This window comes from Montipora capricornis, chromosome 1 (genome assembly GCF_036669925.1).
Source record: "Montipora capricornis isolate CH-2021 chromosome 1, ASM3666992v2, whole genome shotgun sequence".
Lineage (NCBI taxonomy): Eukaryota > Metazoa > Cnidaria > Anthozoa > Scleractinia > Acroporidae > Montipora > Montipora capricornis.
Window position 1 is genome coordinate 43,756,633 of NC_090883.1, and position 22,316 is coordinate 43,778,948.

General features: G+C 38.5%; 1 protein-coding gene across 3 annotated transcripts; it reads left to right on the forward strand.

The window, feature by feature from the left end:
* Window positions 1–346: 346 nt before the first annotated feature.
* LOC138045765 (uncharacterized) lies at window positions 347–22,078 on the forward strand. Of its 3 annotated transcripts, XM_068892396.1 has the most exons (7): window positions 347–448; window positions 528–541; window positions 14,270–14,283; window positions 14,763–14,834; window positions 15,479–15,524; window positions 18,019–18,198; window positions 21,878–22,078. In XM_068892396.1, exons 3-7 carry the CDS (start codon window positions 14,278–14,280, stop codon window positions 21,949–21,951), a joined length of 378 nt encoding a protein of 125 aa, XP_068748497.1. In that variant the 5' UTR covers window positions 347–448; window positions 528–541; window positions 14,270–14,277; the 3' UTR covers window positions 21,952–22,078. The 3 variants fall into 3 exon arrangements, with proteins under 3 accessions (XP_068748497.1, XP_068748488.1, XP_068748479.1); XM_068892387.1 differs by lacking the exons at window positions 347–448; window positions 528–541 and adding an exon at window positions 12,313–12,416; XM_068892378.1 differs by lacking the exons at window positions 347–448; window positions 528–541 and adding an exon at window positions 14,039–14,190.
* Window positions 22,079–22,316: the final 238 nt, after the last annotated feature.

Below are 22,316 nucleotides of genomic sequence, written 5' to 3' on the forward strand. Positions count from 1 at the left end.
GTTTCTTTTCTTTTGCGTTGGCTCGGTTGACGAGCACGTGAAAAGACTTTTGCCATGCGTTGAAACTCGCTCTGATTCAGCCGCCATCGACAAACCTTGGACGCCACTCTTCAAACCGCATGCCCAATGATATGTTTGCTGACTGTGACTTGAGCCCACTGTGTCCCACGCATTCCTTTACAGTAATTCCGCTGTTGTTTAGTGAGCCCACACAACATGAAGTATGACGTACGGATTCGGTCGCTAAGTAACCGCCGTGCATGCTCAACTCAGTGAATTTCGACCAATGGCAGAGGTGTCTTCTGCCGTACTCGTCAATCCAGAGAACGCAAAAGAAAAGAGACCTCTGTTAGCAGGAAATATCATAATCTGAAACAAAGGAAAATCGAAATTGAACTAGTTTAGAAAACGGAAACAGGAAAAAAAGAAGTTCCTCGACATTGTGAAGGTGATGAATGTAGTGAAAGATTTTCTAATTTGAGTTCAAGTTAAAAATGACTGTTCTGTTTTTAATTGTTCTCCTGCAGAGTACGCAATGAAGGTAAACTTTGTTTCCAAGTTATCAAGTGTGTACTATCTTATCTTGAAATATTTAAAACTTTAAATGGTGTAAAATAGTGGTAAATAGGATTCATTTATTTTTTATTCAGCTCTCTTCTTCTTCTTCTTCTTCTTCTTCTTCTTCTTCTTCTTCAACCTTGTTCCCAGGTCTATCTTCCTCCCTCCCCTTCTTGTCCCTCATTTATCGATTGTGACAATCTCTGAACATCAAGATTTTGGTAAAAGGACTTTTGACTCTTTGATAGTTTTTATAAGGATGAAAGATAAATCTAGAAGTGGCCACGGCGATTGGGCGACAGCGCCAGACGAAAACGTCACCTAAAAATATAACCCAATTTTTTTGCCACATGGGTGTTGAAAATTTTGTGCTAAAATTGCTATGCAAAAATATATGAATTTCCAGATTTAAGGAATAACAAAGCTCAACAATATATTTAATAGAAAAACCAAAGATTCGTACTAAATGTAGTTGAACGACCCCTGCCCCTCCAATTAAAACTTGAACAAATTTAGTTTTTCAACGTGTTGCTGTTAGAAACGAGGAAGAAGACCCCGGAGTTGGCTGTAAGGTAAATCGATTATTAAAAATAAAAAAAAAGTTGACACTGGCTAAAATATTGTGTTGGACGTTTCGGCAACTGCTGTTGCCTTCTTCAGCAGGGATAAAAAATGCAAAAATCTAATGGCGTCCTGATGGTACACGATGCGTATAAATATTAAATCGCACCTCAAACAAATATTTCAAAATAAAATAGACAATAGATCGTTTTCACTGTCACGCAATAAAAAAATAAATCGAAAACCATGCAGTGGAAAAAGTCAAGAATTCGTGATGTTGTAGAAGATAAATGAAGAAGACACTTCTTCAAGTTTTAGGCCCGTTCGTTTCCCCAAACTTCAGATATTCGTCGAAATGTTTCGCAGAAATTTACAGAGCTCAGTATGAAAACGCCATGTTTGTGCACATCTGTGGTGCACCAATATGGCGGCCGGAAAATAGTGTCAACATCTGTTATTTACTTTGGCTATCTAGGCGAGTGATCATCGGTACTGAACAGACAGCTATTTACTTAAGCACTTTTCCTAATGCTTTGAATACATACTTAAAAAACCAAAAGACAAGATCGAGAGGGAGGCCTCCAGAAGAATCGTGTACAAGATCAAATGCAACGATTGTGATTGTGTTTACATCGGTCAGACATCGCGCGCGCTAAAAACACGCGTAAAAGAGCACACAAAGGCCGTAGCAACATTAGATGGAAACTCTTTGTTGGCCAAACACCACATGTGCTACAATCACCAAATAGACTTGATGAATGTCGAAATTGTTGACAAGTCATCGGCATGGCGACAAAGACTTATTCTTGAGGCTTGGCATTCCTTGCGAGACACGAACGCTATAAACGAGCATATAGCACTTCGAAACGTTTACAATAACATAAAGAATTTGTAGTAATATTTTAGAATGCTCTGGAGACCTTTGTTTTTATTGTCTATTTTATTTTGAAATATTCGTTTGAGGTGCGATTTAATATTTATACGCATCGTGTACCATCAGGACGCCGTTAGATTTTTGCATTTTTTATCCCTGCTGAAGAAGGCAACAGTAGTTGCCGAAACGTCCAACACAATATTTTAGCCAGTGTCAACTTTTTTATTATTTTTAATATGCCTGGCTACACACCAAACATTTTTAAATCGATTATTATTACAATGCGGTGACAATAAATAAGAAATGTTATGTGAAGGAAACGCATAATGGTGAATATATATTGTCCAATGAGCTTCTTTTCCTTGAAATAATTGCATATAAATAAAGCGATATCCAAGCGGAGAGGTCGTAAAATCTGCTCTCCTGTAAATTTGAAATGAAGACACTTTGTTCATGAAAGAAAATGTGGCCGGCTCAATAAATACTATGTTGAGTGTCCATGGAAATCGAGAGCCTCAACAAGAATTTCTGTCATCGACCAAACAAACTTTTCTCTCACCTTTAATCATTTGATCATCGCTTTTCTCTCTAAACGCATCTTAAAATCAAGGTAAGATCATGAACACCAGCAAAACTAATGCAAACCAATATCCCTGTTTTCAAAGTACCATGACACTCATAAAATGATGCTTTACTACTGACCCAAGCCTTTGCTCGAAAACTGGTACTCGGCCTTTTCAATTGCTGCAATGTAACTCATCAAAACTGACTACTTTGCAGAAATTGTAGCTGTTTTCTTCTGCCAAACACTGCGAATTAGATTATTAGACTGGCTTTTCACGGTTCATGCTTTTGAACATTTCCCGACACGATCTTTTTTAGGTTTGTTGGTTTCACGTTTTCACGCTAACTACTAAATTCTTCCTTTATCTTCACGAGAAAATCTAAATATATTATTAGGGCCATTTACACGGAAGAAAATAACACGCGTCTTAAATAGGACGGGAACTGTACCATTTATACGTCCGCGTTACGTTCTACATACGGCGCGAACATCTCGTCTAAATGGTTCGCGTCTTATTTGGTTATTTATCATTATAAATCTGGCACGCCCTAGAAGAATAACTGTTAATTCACAGTTACCACCTTTGTAATTTTCATCCGCAAAGTTGCGAATTGAAAACTCTTTTAATCCAATTGAATTAAAACAAAAAAATAACTTAATTGGCGCTTGTCACGACGCAGTTATCAAGTCGTTCTCAGTTATCAAGTTGTTCTTAACTTATTTAAGACGCGGACAAAATAGCCGAACAGCCGAAAATTCTGTTTCAAGATAAGACGCGTCGTATGTAAGTCGCGTCTAAAATATGACGCGAACGCTTGTTTTTTACCATTTATACGAGCATTTCGCTTCTTATTTAAGACGCCTCTTATTTTCTCCCGTATAAATGGCCCTTTTGTCTCGCTTTCTGAGTAAATTTAAGGCGCAATCGAATTTTGTCTAAAGCAACTGAAGGTTTTGCAGTCCGCACCCACCGAGGTTAAAAGGGATTTTGGAGAATATCTACGTGTGCTCAGCTGATTAATTGAAGTTCATAATGGGATCACACTTTGTGCTATGAATGAATTTTCACTTGCAAAGTAAAAGATGTAACAGATGTACAAATTTAAAATGCATTCACTGAAACTCCTAAATTATAAAGGATAATAATAGGTGTGAAGGGTAATAAGAACTAAGTAATAATTACGAACCGATCATTCGGGGATATAACGGCTTGGCAAATTTGAATTATTTTATATCTTCGGTTAAAATTTAGGTATGGTCTCTTGGCTCAGTGTACATGTTAACTTTTTTTTCTTAGTTTAAAATTTTTCAAGCCAGTTTAATAAATTTTTTTTCTAATTTTCAATTATCATAATTTCCCTGGTAAATAGGATTCATTTATTTTTTATTCAGCTCTCTTCTTCTTCTTCTTCTTCTTCAACCTTGTTCCCAGGTCTATCTTCCTCCCTCCCCTTCTTGTCCCTCATTTATCGATTGTGACAATCTCTGAACATCAAGATTTTGGTAAAAGGACTTTTGACTCTTTGATAGTTTTTATAAGGATGAAAGATAAATCTAGAAGTGGCCACGGCGATTGGGCGACAGCGCCAGACGAAAACGTCACCTAAAAATAACCCAATTTTTTTGCCAAATGGGTGTTGAAAATTTTGTGCTAAAATTGCTATGCAAAAATATATGAATTTCCAGATTTGAGGAATAACAAAGCTCAACAATATGTTTAATAGAAAAACCAAAGATTCGTACTAAATGTAGTTGAACGACCCCTGCCCCTCCAATTAAAACTTGAACAAATTTAGTTTTTCAACGTGTTGCTGTTAGAAACGAGGAAGAAGACCCCGGAGTTGGCTGTAAGGTAAATCGATTATTAAAATAAAAAAAAGTTGACACTGGCTAAAATATTGTGTTGGACGTTTCGGCAACTACTGTTGCCTTCTTCAGCAGGGATAAAAAATGCAAAAATCTAACGGCGTCCTGATGGTACACGATGCGTATAAATATTAAATCGCACCTCAAACAAATATTTCAAAATAAAATAGACAATAGATCGTTTTCACTGTCACGCAATAAAAAAATAAATCGAAAACAATGCAGTGGAAAAAGTCAAGAATTCGTGATGTTGTAGAAGATAAATGAAGAAGACACTTCTTCAAGTTTTAGGCCCGTTCGTTTCCCCAAACTTCAGATATTCGTCGAAATGTTTCGCAGAAATTTACTGAGCCCAGTGTTGGTGCACATCTGTGGTGCACCAATATGGCGGCCGGAAAATAGTGTCAACATCTGTTACTTACTTTGGCTATCTAGGCGAGTGATCATCTGTACTGAACAGACAGCTATTTACTTAAGCACTTTTCCTAATGCTTTGAATACATACTTAAAAAACCAAAAGACAAGATCGAGAGGGAGGCCTCCAGAGGAATCGTGTACAAGATCAAATGCAACGATTGTGATTGTGTTTACATCGGTCAGACATCGCGCGCGCTAAAAACACGCGTAAAAGAGCACACAAAGGCCGTAGCAACATTAGATGGAAACTCTTTGTTGGCCAAACACCACATGTGCTACAATCACCAAATAGACTTGATGAATGTCGAAATTGTTGACAAGTCATCGGCATGGCGACAAAGACTTATTCTTGAGGCTTGGCATTCCTTGCGAGACACGAACGCTATAAACGAGCATATAGCACTTCGAAACGTTTACAATAACATAAAGAATTTGTAGTAATATTTTAGAATGCTCTGGAGACCTTTGTTTTTATTGTCTATTTTATTTTGAAATATTCGTTTGAGGTGCGATTTAATATTTATACGCATCGTGTACCATCAGGACGCCGTTAGATTTTTGCATTTTTTATCCCTGCTGAAGAAGGCAACAGTAGTTGCCGAAACGTCCAACACAATATTTTAGCCAGTGTCAACTTTTTTATTATTTTTAATATGCCTGGCTACACACCAAACATTTTTAAATCGATTATTATTACAATGCGGTGACAATAAATAAGAAATGTTATGTGAAGGAAACGCATAATGGTGAATATATATTGTCCAATGAGCTTCTTTTCCTTGAAATAATTGCATATAAATAAAGCGATATCCAAGCGGAGAGGTCGTAAAATCTGCTCTCCTGTAAATTTGAAATGAAGACACTTTGTTCATGAAAGAAAATGTGGCCGGCTCAATAAATACTATGTTGAGTGTCCATGGAAATCGAGAGCCTCAACAAGAATTTCTGTCATCGACCAAACAAACTTTTCTCTCACCTTTAATCATTTGATCATCGCTTTTCTCTCTAAACGCATCTTAAAATCAAGGTAAGATCATGAACACCAGCAAAACTAATGCAAACCAATATCCCTGTTTTCAAAGTACCATGACACTCATAAAATGATGCTTTACTACTGACCCAAGCCTTTGCTCGAAAACTGGTACTCGGCCTTTTCAATTGCTGCAATGTAACTCATCAAAACTGACTACTTTGCAGAAATTGTAGCTGTTTTCTTCTGCCAAACACTGCGAATTAGATTATTAGACTGGCTTTTCACGGTTCATGCTTTTGAACATTTCCCGACACGATCTTTTTTAGGTTTGTTGGTTTCACGTTTTCACGCTAACTACTAAATTCTTCCTTTATCTTCACGAGAAAATCTAAATATATTATTAGGGCCATTTACACGGAAGAAAATAACACGCGTCTTAAATAGGACGGGAACTGTACCATTTATACGTCCGCGTTACGTTCTACATACGGCGCGAACATCTCGTCTAAATGGTTCGCGTCTTATTTGGTTATTTATCATTATAAATCTGGCACGCCCTAGAAGAATAACTGTTAATTCACAGTTACCACCTTTGTAATTTTCATCCGCAAAGTTGCGAATTGAAAACTCTTTTAATCCAATTGAATTAAAACAAAAAATAACTTAATTGGCGCTTGTCACGACGCAGTTATCAAGTCGTTCTCAGTTATCAAGTTGTTCTTAACTTATTTAAGACGCGGACAAAATAGCCGAACAGCCGAAAATTCTGTTTCAAGATAAGACGCGTCGTATGTAAGTCGCGTCTAAAATATGACGCGAACGCTTGTTTTTTACCATTTATACGAGCATTTCGCTTCTTATTTAAGACGCCTCTTATTTTCTCCCGTATAAATGGCCCTTTTGTCTCGCTTTCTGAGTAAATTTAAGGCGCAATCGAATTTTGTCTAAAGCAACTGAAGGTTTTGCAGTCCGCACCCACCGAGGTTAAAAGGGATTTTGGAGAATATCTACGTGTGCTCAGCTGATTAATTGAAGTTCATAATGGGATCACACTTTGTGCTATGAATGAATTTTCACTTGCAAAGTAAAAGATGTAACAGATGTACAAATTTAAAATGCATTCACTGAAACTCCTAAATTATAAAGGATAATAATAGGTGTGAAGGGTAATAAGAACTAAGTAATAATTACGAACCGATCATTCGGGGATATAACGGCTTGGCAAATTTGAATTATTTTATATCTTCGGTTAAAATTTAGGTATGGTCTCTTGGCTCAGTGTACATGTTAACTTTTTTTTCTTAGTTTAAAATTTTTCAAGCCAGTTTAATAAATTTTTTTTCTAATTTTCAATTATCATAATTTCCCTGGTAAATAGGATTCATTTATTTTTTATTCAGCTCTCTTCTTCTTCTTCTTCTTCTTCAACCTTGTTCCCAGGTCTATCTTCCTCCCTCCCCTTCTTGTCCCTCATTTATCGATTGTGACAATCTCTGAACATCAAGATTTTGGTAAAAGGACTTTTGACTCTTTGATAGTTTTTATAAGGATGAAAGATAAATCTAGAAGTGGCCACGGCGATTGGGCGACAGCGCCAGACGAAAACGTCACCTAAAAATATAACCCAATTTTTTTGCCAAATGGGTGTTGAAAATTTTGTGCTAAAATTGCTATGCAAAAATATATGAATTTCCAGATTTGAGGAATAACAAAGCTCAACAATATGTTTAATAGAAAAACCAAAGATTCGTACTAAATGTAGTTGAACGACCCCTGCCCCTCCAATTAAAACTTGAACAAATTTAGTTTTTCAACGTGTTGCTGTTAGAAACGAGGAAGAAGACCCCGGAGTTGGCTGTAAGGTAAATCGATTATTAAAAATAAAAAAAAGTTGACACTGGCTAAAATATTGTGTTGGACGTTTCGGCAACTACTGTTGCCTTCTTCAGCAGGGATAAAAAATGCAAAAATCTAACGGCGTCCTGATGGTACACGATGCGTATAAATATTAAATCGCACCTCAAACAAATATTTCAAAATAAAATAGACAATAGATCGTTTTCACTGTCACGCAATAAAAAAATAAATCGAAAACAATGCAGTGGAAAAAGTCAAGAATTCGTGATGTTGTAGAAGATAAATGAAGAAGACACTTCTTCAAGTTTTAGGCCCGTTCGTTTCCCCAAACTTCAGATATTCGTCGAAATGTTTCGCAGAAATTTACTGAGCCCAGTATGAAAACGCCATGTTGGTGCACATCTGTGGTGCACCAATATGGCGGCCGGAAAATAGTGTCAACATCTGTTACTTACTTTGGCTATCTAGGCGAGTGATCATCTGTACTGAACAGACAGCTATTTACTTAAGCACTTTTCCTAATGCTTTGAATACATACTTAAAAAACCAAAAGACAAGATCGAGAGGGAGGCCTCCAGAGGAATCGTGTACAAGATCAAATGCAACGATTGTGATTGTGTTTACATCGGTCAGACATCGCGCGCGCTAAAAACACGCGTAAAAGAGCACACAAAGGCCGTAGCAACATTAGATGGAAACTCTTTGTTGGCCAAACACCACATGTGCTACAATCACCAAATAGACTTGATGAATGTCGAAATTGTTGACAAGTCATCGGCATGGCGACAAAGACTTATTCTTGAGGCTTGGCATTCCTTGCGAGACACGAACGCTATAAACGAGCATATAGCACTTCGAAACGTTTACAATAACATAAAGAATTTGTAGTAATATTTTAGAATGCTCTGGAGACCTTTGTTTTTATTGTCTATTTAATTTTGAAATATTCGTTTGAGGTGCGATTTAATATTTATACGCATCGTGTACCATCAGGACGCCGTTAGATTTTTGCATTTTTTATCCCTGCTGAAGAAGGCAACAGTAGTTGCCGAAACGTCCAACACAATATTTTAGCCAGTGTCAACTTTTTTATTATTTTTAATATGCCTGGCTACACACCAAACATTTTTAAATCGATTATTATTACAATGCGGTGACAATAAATAAGAAATGTTATGTGAAGGAAACGCATAATGGTGAATATATATTGTCCAATGAGCTTCTTTTCCTTGAAATAATTGCATATAAATAAAGCGATATCCAAGCGGAGAGGTCTTAAAATCTGCTCTCCTGTAAATTTGAAATGAAGACACTTTGTTCATGAAAGAAAATGTGGCCGGCTCAATAAATACTATGTTGAGTGTCCATGGAAATCGAGAGCCTCAACAAGAATTTCTGTCATCGACCAAACAAACTTTTCTCTCACCTTTAATCATTTGATCATCGCTTTTCTCTCTAAACGCATCTTAAAATCAAGGTAAGATCATGAACACCAGCAAAACTAATGCAAACCAATATCCCTGTTTTCAAAGTACCATGACACTCATAAAATGATGCTTTACTACTGACCCAAGCCTTTGCTCGAAAACTGGTACTCGGCCTTTTCAATTGCTGCAATGTAACTCATCAAAACTGACTACTTTGCAGAAATTGTAGCTGTTTTCTTCTGCCAAACACTGCGAATTAGATTATTAGACTGGCTTTTCACGGTTCATGCTTTTGAACATTTCCCGACACGATCTTTTTTAGGTTTGTTGGTTTCACGTTTTCACGCTAACTACTAAATTCTTCCTTTATCTTCACGAGAAAATCTAAATATATTATTAGGGCCATTTACACGGGAGAAAATAACACGCGTCTTAAATAGGACGGGAACTGTACCATTTATACGTCCGCGTTACGTTCTACATACGGCGCGAACATCTCGTCTAAATGGTTCGCGTCTTATTTGGTTATTTATCATTATAAATCTGGCACGCCCTAGAAGAATAACTGTTAATTCACAGTTACCACCTTTGTAATTTTCATCCGCAAAGTTGCGAATTGAAAACTCTTTTAATCCAATTGAATTAAAACAAAAAAATAACTTAATTGGCGCTTGTCACGACGCAGTTATCAAGTCGTTCTCAGTTATCAAGTTGTTCTTAACTTATTTAAGACGCGGACAAAATAGCCGAACAGCCGAAAATTCTGTTTCAAGATAAGACGCGTCGTATGTAAGTCGCGTCTAAAATATGACGCGAACGCTTGTTTTTTACCATTTATACGAGCATTTCGCTTCTTATTTAAGACGCCTCTTATTTTCTCCCGTATAAATGGCCCTTTTGTCTCGCTTTCTGAGTAAATTTAAGGCGCAATCGAATTTTGTCTAAAGCAACTGAAGGTTTTGCAGTCCGCACCCACCGAGGTTAAAAGGGATTTTGGAGAATATCTACGTGTGCTCAGCTGATTAATTGAAGTTCATAATGGGATCACACTTTGTGCTATGAATGAATTTTCACTTGCAAAGTAAAAGATGTAACAGATGTACAAATTTAAAATGCATTCACTGAAACTCCTAAATTATAAAGGATAATAATAGGTGTGAAGGGTAATAAGAACTAAGTAATAATTACGAACCGATCATTCGGGGATATAACGGCTTGGCAAATTTGAATTATTTTATATCTTCGGTTAAAATTTAGGTATGGTCTCTTGGCTCAGTGTACATGTTAACTTTTTTTTCTTAGTTTAAAATTTTTCAAGCCAGTTTAATAAATTTTTTTTCTAATTTTCAATTATCATAATTTCCCTGGTAAATAGGATTCATTTATTTTTTATTCAGCTCTCTTCTTCTTCTTCTTCTTCTTCAACCTTGTTCCCAGGTCTATCTTCCTCCCTCCCCTTCTTGTCCCTCATTTATCGATTGTGACAATCTCTGAACATCAAGATTTTGGTAAAAGGACTTTTGACTCTTTGATAGTTTTTATAAGGATGAAAGATAAATCTAGAAGTGGCCACGGCGATTGGGCGACAGCGCCAGACGAAAACGTCACCTAAAAATATAACCCAATTTTTTTGCCAAATGGGTGTTGAAAATTTTGTGCTAAAATTGCTATGCAAAAATATATGAATTTCCAGATTTGAGGAATAACAAAGCTCAACAATATGTTTAATAGAAAAACCAAAGATTCGTACTAAATGTAGTTGAACGACCCCTGCCCCTCCAATTAAAACTTGAACAAATTTAGTTTTTCAACGTGTTGCTGTTAGAAACGAGGAAGAAGACCCCGGAGTTGGCTGTAAGGTAAATCGATTATTAAAAATAAAAAAAAGTTGACACTGGCTAAAATATTGTGTTGGACGTTTCGGCAACTACTGTTGCCTTCTTCAGCAGGGATAAAAAATGCAAAAATCTAACGGCGTCCTGATGGTACACGATGCGTATAAATATTAAATCGCACCTCAAACAAATATTTCAAAATAAAATAGACAATAGATCGTTTTCACTGTCACGCAATAAAAAAATAAATCGAAAACAATGCAGTGGAAAAAGTCAAGAATTCGTGATGTTGTAGAAGATAAATGAAGAAGACACTTCTTCAAGTTTTAGGCCCGTTCGTTTCCCCAAACTTCAGATATTCGTCGAAATGTTTCGCAGAAATTTACTGAGCCCAGTGTTGGTGCACATCTGTGGTGCACCAATATGGCGGCCGGAAAATAGTGTCAACATCTGTTACTTACTTTGGCTATCTAGGCGAGTGATCATCTGTACTGAACAGACAGCTATTTACTTAAGCACTTTTCCTAATGCTTTGAATACATACTTAAAAAACCAAAAGACAAGATCGAGAGGGAGGCCTCCAGAGGAATCGTGTACAAGATCAAATGCAACGATTGTGATTGTGTTTACATCGGTCAGACATCGCGCGCGCTAAAAACACGCGTAAAAGAGCACACAAAGGCCGTAGCAACATTAGATGGAAACTCTTTGTTGGCCAAACACCACATGTGCTACAATCACCAAATAGACTTGATGAATGTCGAAATTGTTGACAAGTCATCGGCATGGCGACAAAGACTTATTCTTGAGGCTTGGCATTCCTTGCGAGACACGAACGCTATAAACGAGCATATAGCACTTCGAAACGTTTACAATAACATAAAGAATTTGTAGTAATATTTTAGAATGCTCTGGAGACCTTTGTTTTTATTGTCTATTTAATTTTGAAATATTCGTTTGAGGTGCGATTTAATATTTATACGCATCGTGTACCATCAGGACGCCGTTAGATTTTTGCATTTTTTATCCCTGCTGAAGAAGGCAACAGTAGTTGCCGAAACGTCCAACACAATATTTTAGCCAGTGTCAACTTTTTTATTATTTTTAATATGCCTGGCTACACACCAAACATTTTTAAATCGATTATTATTACAATGCGGTGACAATAAATAAGAAATGTTATGTGAAGGAAACGCATAATGGTGAATATATATTGTCCAATGAGCTTCTTTTCCTTGAAATAATTGCATATAAATAAAGCGATATCCAAGCGGAGAGGTCTTAAAATCTGCTCTCCTGTAAATTTGAAATGAAGACACTTTTTTCATGAAAGAAAATGTGGCCGGCTCAATAAATACTATGTTGAGTGTCCATGGAAATCGAGAGCCTCAACAAGAATTTCTGTCATCGACCAAACAAACTTTTCTCTCACCTTTAATCATTTGATCATCGCTTTTCTCTCTAAACGCATCTTAAAATCAAGGTAAGATCATGAACACCAGCAAAACTAATGCAAACCAATATCCCTGTTTTCAAAGTACCATGACACTCATAAAATGATGCTTTACTACTGACCCAAGCCTTTGCTCGAAAACTGGTACTCGGCCTTTTCAATTGCTGCAATGTAACTCATCAAAACTGACTACTTTGCAGAAATTGTAGCTGTTTTCTTCTGCCAAACACTGCGAATTAGATTATTAGACTGGCTTTTCACGGTTCATGCTTTTGAACATTTCCCGACACGATCTTTTTTAGGTTTGTTGGTTTCACGTTTTCACGCTAACTACTAAATTCTTCCTTTATCTTCACGAGAAAATCTAAATATATTATTAGGGCCATTTACACGGGAGAAAATAACACGCGTCTTAAATAGGACGGGAACTGTACCATTTATACGTCCGCGTTACGTTCTACATACGGCGCGAACATCTCGTCTAAATGGTTCGCGTCTTATTTGGTTATTTATCATTATAAATCTGGCACGCCCTAGAAGAATAACTGTTAATTCACAGTTACCACCTTTGTAATTTTCATCCGCAAAGTTGCGAATTGAAAACTCTTTTAATCCAATTGAATTAAAACAAAAAAATAACTTAATTGGCGCTTGTCACGACGCAGTTATCAAGTCGTTCTCAGTTATCAAGTTGTTCTTAACTTATTTAAGACGCGGACAAAATAGCCGAACAGCCGAAAATTCTGTTTCAAGATAAGACGCGTCGTATGTAAGTCGCGTCTAAAATATGACGCGAACGCTTGTTTTTTACCATTTATACGAGCATTTCGCTTCTTATTTAAGACGCCTCTTATTTTCTCCCGTATAAATGGCCCTTTTGTCTCGCTTTCTGAGTAAATTTAAGGCGCAATCGAATTTTGTCTAAAGCAACTGAAGGTTTTGCAGTCCGCACCCACCGAGGTTAAAAGGGATTTTGGAGAATATCTACGTGTGCTCAGCTGATTAATTGAAGTTCATAATGGGATCACACTTTGTGCTATGAATGAATTTTCACTTGCAAAGTAAAAGATGTAACAGATGTACAAATTTAAAATGCATTCACTGAAACTCCTAAATTATAAAGGATAATAATAGGTGTGAAGGGTAATAAGAACTAAGTAATAATTACGAACCGATCATTCGGGGATATAACGGCTTGGCAAATTTGAATTATTTTATATCTTCGGTTAAAATTTAGGTATGGTCTCTTGGCTCAGTGTACATGTTAACTTTTTTTTCTTAGTTTAAAATTTTTCAAGCCAGTTTAATAAATTTTTTTTCTAATTTTCAATTATCATAATTTCCCTGCTCGGAGAGGTTTCCTTTCTTTTGCGTTCGCTCGGTTGACGAGCACGTGAAAAGACTTTTGCCATGCGTTGAAACTCGCTCTGATCCAGCCGCCATCGACAAACCTTGGACGGCACTCTTCAAACCGCATGCCCAATGATATGTTTGCTGACTGTGACTTGAGCCCACTGTGTCCCACGCATTCCTTTACAGTAATTCCGCTGTTGTTTAGTGAGCCCACACAACATGAAGTATGACGTACGGATTCGGTCGCTAAGTAACCGCCGTGCATGCTCAACACAGTGAATTTCGACCAATGGCAGAGGTGTCTTCTGCCGTACTCGTCAATCCAGAGAACGCAAAAGAAAAGAGACCTCTGTTAGCAGGAAATATCATAATCTGAAACAAAGGAAAATCGAAATTGAACTAGTTTAGAAAACGGAAACAGGAAAAAAAGAAGTTCCTCGACATTGTGAAGGTGATGAATGTAGTGAAAGTTTTTATAATTTGAGTTTAAGTTAAAAATGACTGTTCTGTTTTTAATTGTTCTCCTGCAGAGTACGCAATGAAGGTAAACTTTGTTTCCAAGTTATCAAGTGTGTACTATCTTATTTTGAAATATTTAAAACTTTGAATGGTGTAAAGTAGTGGTAATTAGGATTCATTTATTATTTATTCAGCTTTCTTCTTTTTCTTCTTCTTCTTCTTCTTCTTCTTCTTCTTCTTCTTCTTCTTCTTCTTCTTCTTCTTCTTCTTCTTCTGCTTCTTCATCCTTGTTCCCAGGGTCTCTCTTCCTCTCGTTAGCCTCCAGGGAAAGGACGAAGAGAGGCCTTGGGAACGAGGTTGCATGCTTCTCTCAGTACCCAGAATCCGCGGGCTTTTTTCTCAGCGGTTGAGCTCCGGACGCCCACTTGCTGACCAAAAAGTTCGAGGACTCTGCGAACGAGATTGGTTGATACGGGAAATACCTTTCTGACGTTTCAGACATGCACTCAGTCAGTCAGTCAGTCAATCAGACACATTGATTGATCTTTTTTCTTATTATTTTAGGTGATTTTGGTGATCAGCATTGTCTTGTTCGGAGCATGTGGGGGTTTCAGTAATGAAAACGATTTGCTCAAGGTTCGGAAATATGTTAAAAAGTGTCCAGCTAAAGTATGATCATTGACAGCTTTTCCCTCTTCCTAGTTTCAATCATCTTGTATGAAGCATAGTTTATCGAATGTCCCGGCAGACTTACTTAAGCTTTAACTTATCATAGAGGGCAAACATAGTGTGACAGCTACACATGTTTGAGATGGTCAAAATACTCCCACCCCTTCAAACTGTAAGACCTGCATAGACGGTCAGGAACATTGTGCACGCTTACTTGTTATGGTGTGTCATCATGCTTTTTTGTTTTCGTCACTTTCAATTTTTGTGACACACCGATCTCATTTGGTGATTCACCTTCCTACATGATTGCTTTGGGAGAACAGCTGTACCACATTTGTTATGTGCATGAAGGGTGCCTAAAAGGAAGCACAGATTATCGAAAGTCCAAGGGCTGGTCAAAATACTCCCACACATTCAAACTGTGCGATTTGTGTAGACGGTCAAGACCATTGTGAGCACTTCATAACCTTGGTACTACTAAACACGGAAATCTAAACTAAGTTTCCTGATGGACTGATGAACGCTTTGAAAAGAATGCACAGCTTGCATTCATTGCCAGGGAGTCAGTCTTTTCCCTCTCTTTAATACAAAGAACGTTCTTTATTTTATAGGATTCAAGGGAATTAGATAATGGCGCAGTAGTTGTTATAATGAAACGTAAGTATTTATCGTCATCTTCTTCATCATAATCGTCATTATTATCGTCATCCTCCAATGCTCTGGAATACGTAAAATAGCTCAAACAATGTACGCAAATTGATGTAAATGTGAGTCTCCTGCAGAAGGAGTGGATCCCATAAAAAAGGGAGATTTGCACAAAGGTTGACTCAAGGATATAGTGCATACGGAAGCTCACGTCATGGGCTCCTGGATATGATAAACCCGTGTTTATTGCTGGAAAGTGATCAGAAGGCCAAGATGAAACTTTCTGCAAAGTTTAAGAATCAGAGCCACCTTAAAAAACACAGATTTAAGGGGGTTCTGAATCTGCCGTACACAATTATTTTACACTTTGCACAAAGTTTCATTTTGGCCTCCTGATCACTTTCCAGCAATAAAAAATGGGGGTAACTGAGTTTGTTTTTGATATATGGTGATGACGACGATGATGATGCTGTTGATGATGATGATGATGATGATGATCGTGCGTATGATGTTCATGGCCGCCAATATATATATTAGTCCTTATTGCCCCCAATGGGGCATAGGGCCGCAACAATGTCTCTTTTCCACCGGGTCTTGTCTTTCGCAATTGCCTGTGTCTCTCCCCATGACAAACCCATCTCACTAAGTTCAGTTTCCACTGTCTTCCTCCAGGTGGTTTTGGGTCTTCCCCTTTTTCTTTTGCCTGCAGGTGTCCACCTAAGGGCAACCTTGGGTATCCTCTCCGACGACATTCGTAAGACATGTCCCAACCATCTAAGCCGGCGTTTCTTGATTTCAAGATCCATACTTGTGCACCCAGTCTTCTGTTACAGGTCATTGTTGGAAATTTTGTTGGGCCAGAAGATGTTGCAGATCCTTCGCAGACAGCTGTTGTGAAAAACATTGACTTTATTTATGTCCCTCTTGACAATTCTCCAGCATTCAGAGCCGTACAGTAGCACAGATTTAACGTTACTGTTGTAGATGCGCACTTTAGTCTTAAGGCTATACTGCTTAGACTTCCAGATCTTTCTAAGTCTACTAAATGCACACTTGACTTTGTTAAGCCTAGCCTTGATGTCCTTCTGGGCACTGTTATCTGTACTGATTACACTCCCGAGATAAGTAAACTCTTCAGTATGTTCCAACGGCTCTCCATCGATGTTGATTGACCTTGATGCATCGGAGTTGACACACATAATTTTGGATTTCTTTTTGCTGATGATCAGTCCCGTTTTCTTGGCATTTGTATTGAGATCGTCTGATTTCTCCTGAAGATGGGTAGGTGTTGAAGAAAGGATGGCAATATCATCAGCAAAATCAAGGTCTTGAAGGTGAGAGAAGATAGTCCACTGTATTCCACGAGAGCGCAGGTTGCTTGACGCATCACCCAGTCGATAGTAACAAGGAAGAGAATAGGCGAGAGTATGCAGCCCTGGCGCACTCCCGATTTTACTGGAAATGCTTCTGTAATGGTGTTTCCAAGGATGATACTACATTCGAAGTTGTCATAGAACATCTTGATAAGGTTGATAATCTTGGGAGGTAATCCATATGCTTGAAGGATCTTCCATAGACTCTCTCGGTGCACGCTATCGAATGCCTTTTGAAAATCGATAAAGTTAATGAACCAGGTGAAATGTTTCTGCGCATGCGTGACGTGATGGCCGAGTTTGTTTTTGAGATACGAGCAACTGAAATCAAAATATTGGGTGTTTGTGCTGGGCTTTCCCGTTGCACAATAACATTGCTGTTTCGTGATACAGCGTGTAGTGGCAATCTTCCTAGTCAGAGAGAGTGTCTCTTCAAAGTGTTGAAACTGGTTAGAGCCACCTTAAATTGCCTCTTACAACAGAACTTACAATATAAGTCAAATTTCAGCGCCATAAAACAATTGTTATAACTAGTCACGATTTCGTGGTCACACTAGTTGAGTAAAGTAGACAAAACAGACGGGCCGTTTGTCCCCAGATCGAGACGTTGAGAGGCATGGGTCTATCCTTAACACCATGATGTCACGAACTGCTTTGCTTTCACTTCAAGTTTTCAAAGGATATTTTGCATTACAAAGCAGTTTGTGATGCTATCTAAGGGAACGACCCATACCTCTCCCAACTTCAGCCATGGGACAAACGGCTTCTCGTTGTACGTTTTACTGTGCACTGAGAGTGAAATTTGAAATAAGTGAAAACGGAAAAAAATGTTTGCCACGGGTGAAAAGATTTATCTCAACTAAGAAAAGTAGTTGAAGTTGGGAACGCTTTGATCTTTGCATCACAATTTCATCTTCCAAACGACCAAGATCACGGTGGATTTAAGAATACGTGGAACGTCCTACGACATATTTAAGAATAGACATACTGAGAATGGGTAGGGCTTTGTCCAGAGTAGAAAACAGCAAAATATCTTTTAATGAGTTGTACAATGAAACTCAGGTTTTTAGCTGTATTTATTCGTTTGCTTTGGTATCTTTTATAATTTTTCTTTCACCACATCTTTGTTTCAGCGTGCGACCCCGGACGAAGATCTAACGACACGTGGTTTTGGTGGAACAGTACAACAAATGAGTGCTTCTGGTGTCGGTGTCTGGTCTTTAATAAAGCATGGTGCCAGAATGGTTCGCTACCCTCTTGCTCCAGTTGTCATGATCTCTCCATCTTGACGCAACCATGTTGTCAACACTGCCGTACGTATGCCAACAAGCAATTTGACAAAATAGATTCCATATTGCCGTGTGTCTGTTCAGTAATAGATCACAGATGACGGCAAAATGTGCTAAGGAAAAAAAAAAGGTGCCGCGACCTGTGCGACTGATGTTCTTACCACATTTTGACGTTTTCTGTGATCTATTACTAAACAGACGCACCGCAACATGGAATCTATTTGTTTTATATAATAAGCAATTAATAGTTTTTGACAATGACGTCAGCTATGCCAATGTCCTTTAAAGGCGCCCGCAAAGGCGAGGAAAGATCGTTGCGGAAATATTATTTCCCGAAATGTTTCCTTGGCGCGCAAACGAGGACACATTTGCTGAGGAAGCAAAATGCTTCCGAACAAATTCAGGGACATTTTGCTTCCTGCGAAGCAAATCTTGTTTCCGCTACAAATGTTTCCTGGGGAAACTTTTGCAATGTTTTCGCAACATTGTTTCCTCGTTTTGCGGCGCCTTCATAGATCATACTAGGTGAGCTGGAACCAATCAAAATGCATACGCTATTGAGCTTATTATAATATAAATAGTAGAGATAGAGATAGACAAATATGGCACTTCGGGAACTTAATTGTAACATTGAAAGTCGGGACTTTGTGTACCAGCTACGTATCAATATAGCATTGTTTGCTGTGTGAAGTTCTGCATCGGATATTGAATCAAATAAACCAAATAGTGAATTCACAGCTACATCGGATCGTATTCACCTATTATCATATGGCCTGTACGGCCCTGCGCGCGCTTTCATTGTAAAACTATTGGGAAAATCCCCGAAGTGGGTTGGGTAACCATCATAGTTTAAGTTTGCCCAAATTTCAAGTACTTCTTTTGGTAAAGGTTTCTAGCTTATTTAAACCAGCTACGTCGGACTGGTTCAAATTGCGAGTCAAAAGAAGGTTTTCGTCATATTGTTTAATAAATGATTGGAAAAGATCTTCCACTTTGCTTGGCTTATATTTTACCTGGGAGAGTTAATCTTCTAAGTTGCCAACAGGTTAGGATTCTCAAGATTTTTTTTCATTTTTCCCGGTAATTTAGAATAATGACAGCTTGTACCGTCACTGGTTTTTTCATAGTTTAGTCTGAGCAAGAGACTATCAGGTGAGAGGACACATCCCCGTGCCCTATGATAATCTTTTTCAATCTATTTTAAGCTTCGCGCCACGCTGTGAAAGTTATTTTTAGTTTCGTCCCCATGGCCGCGCGGTCCATCGTCAGAGGATCAGATGTCATTGTGAAGAAACTTGCGAAGACTTTTCTCGCGGTCGCATGATCCAGCGAAATCCTAAATCGAAATTTAAAGATTTTTCGAAGCTCGAAATTTCAACATCTTCCTCAAAAGAGCTCGCATCCCTACTTTCTGTTGATTCGACATCACCTTCATCGGATTCAGCTATGTACAGCATGGACCATTTTTCTCTACGTGGACGGGAACTTTTCCCACTCTTTTCAAAATCAAAGTTTTCAGACTCATCGACAAACTTGATGCCTACTACAGACGCGATTTTCTCAAAGCAGAACAGCAAAGCGGTCATTACGTCATTACAATTGACCAATCAGGTGTCTTTCCTAAAATAGCCTCGCAGCTTGACTACGAGCTAAAATTAGATTGAAAAAGATTATCATGGGAAGAGGTTTATGTATGGGGGATGTGTTCTCTTACCCTCATAGTATCTTGGTCTGAGACCAGACAATTGGGTGAATATATCAATAGTAAAGCGCAAAAGACCTTCCTATCGAGGACGTTATGCTGTGTAATATAAGAGTAGTATCATTGGCATATTGGCTTACTTTGCACTCCTTGCCCAAGATACACTGAAAAGATTAGGGGAGAGGGGACAGCCTTCACGTACCCCTCTAGTCACATTGAAGAAATGTGAGGGGCACAACCATTGTTTTGTACATAGCTACTGATATCGCTATAACAGAGTTTTATCCAGCAAATAAGTGAATTTCCAAACTACATTTTTTACATTTTGAGTTTTATCAATAAAGGACCATAGCTTTTTTACAATGACTGAAAAATTATCGCGCGCTCATTGGGTAATTTTTATTGTCAGTAAGCGGACAGACACATAATTTTTTTAATTTATGCGATAATGACGCTATATTGCTTGCGTCAGATTGACGTTTCTCGCATTTTTGTCTCGCGTTCTTGTCGTGTTTTGACTTAATTTTAACCCCTCTACCTTTTTGTTATTTTTATTGCAAAACACAAATTGATGTCAGTTTTTCATGCGTCTGTCCTGTTATTGACAATGAATTTCGTCATAACATTGTCAAAGTAGTCTCCGGATCCACACCTACTTTGACAATGTTATGTCGAAATTCATGATCAATAACAGGACAGACGCATGAAACAATCGCATGAAACAATCTGTTAATTCGAAATCGATAAAGAGGAGAAGTCTTGGATTTTTCTTTCGATGTCAGTGTAACTTATGGTGCGATTTAGCAACCTTAGGTTTTCGCCAATAAACGTTTTGGAAACAGAGGCGAAACTGTCTTTTTGGAAACAGAGCATTAAAAGCAAGGTGAACACAACCATAACACCAAACCCGGCGTGGCCATTACGTAACGCATTCGCACCATTTTACCTGGTTCATTGGCAGCCATGGACAGCTGTTTCGGACTTGTTAGGCATCGTCAGGATGGCACCCCCTTAAGTGGCAGCTCCAGCTGTTCATGGCTGCCAATAAACCCGGTGGAGTGGTTGTGTGCATTCGTGACGTGATAGCCACGCTGGATATGGTGTTATGGTGTGTCCCCCTTGCTTTTAATGCTTTTGGAAACCAGTTTGATCACTGCTTGTCACCGACGGCAAAGTTCTCCTTATTCTACTAGCAACTGATTTTGCAGCAATTTTACGATCACAGTTTAAAAGAGAGATGGGTCTCCAATTTTTTTATATAACGGTTAGGACGCGATTCGAACGGTGTGGCGCAGACTGGACGAGATTTTGACGCGGTTTGGACAAGGTCTAATCGCAGTTTGGATGTGGTATAGACGCGGTTCGTACGCGGCTTAGAATCGATTTGGATGCGGTTTCGACACGGTTTGGACGAAGTGCAGACTCGATTTGTATGTGGCCTCGACACTGTTTGAACGCGGTTTGTACGCGGTTTAAGCTCGGTTTGGATGCGGTTTAGACGAGCTTTGGACGTGGTTTAGGCCCGATTCAGGCGCGGTTTATACTCGATAAATTACATAAACAAAAACACAACAAAAAAGGAAAACACAGAGGAGATAGAGAGAGAGAGAGAGAGAGAGAGAGAGAGAGAGAGAGAGAGAGAGAGGGGGCGAGTGTGTAGGGGTTTAGGGCTGTGTTACCTAAAATTCCCATATCCCGAGTGCTGGATTGAGTGTCTCCTTCTTTTATACCCGTATCTTGTCCCGTTGCTGCTCATCCAGCTGAAAAAGACCTCACCTCACGTGATGTGTAACAAGAGTAAAGAAAAGATAGATGTGTGTCACACGATGGTCTCATGCACCTTATTTTGACACCATTTTGTGATTAGAGTTTCCTACCTGACTGTTGTTTGCGTGTTAGAGTGCATTGAAAACTGATTTCTTTTCAAAGCTGATAATCTGTTTTCTCATTTTCGTTATTATTTCCTGCAATTACTCCTAAATGGTTTTCTTTTTTTTCAAGATCCAGCGACGTCAAACGAGATCTCGATCCCGATAAAAAGAAGAAATTTCCCTGAGGACGTTGATGGCATATGAAGTTGGAAAAACCCCAGTATGCAATAAGTACTTAAAGATTGCCAAAGATACTTGTACACAGCTACAATCTTGGACAGAATAAAAAAGCATTAAAAAAAACTCCACCGCATGTTAAGATTTCAAATCATCACCGTGGTTACGAACCTTTCTTCAGCAGTACTGCGAAAGGAAAGTATGAAAAGTCAGTTTTGAACGGGAATAACATACAACTCGGAAAACACCTTCCTCTTTAGCCGCGCCGTTAATCGCGCCGCTGACGGGCCGTTGAAATCCCCTTTGATGTTTGCCAACTACCACTACCGCGCTTGCCTTTTGAATAATTCCGCTGTCTTGTAGCAGCCGCAAGTAACCGCAGCGCATGCGAA

Excerpts from the sequence above, each read along its gene's own strand:
- LOC138045765 (XM_068892396.1), top strand. Across the intron at positions 15,525-18,018 it reads AGTAGTTGTTATAATGAAAC|CGTGCGACCCCGGACGAAGA; the intron begins GTAAGTATTTAT and ends TCTTTGTTTCAG. Across the intron at positions 18,199-21,877 it reads ACCATGTTGTCAACACTGCC|ATCCAGCGACGTCAAACGAG; the intron begins GTACGTATGCCA and ends TTTTTTTTCAAG.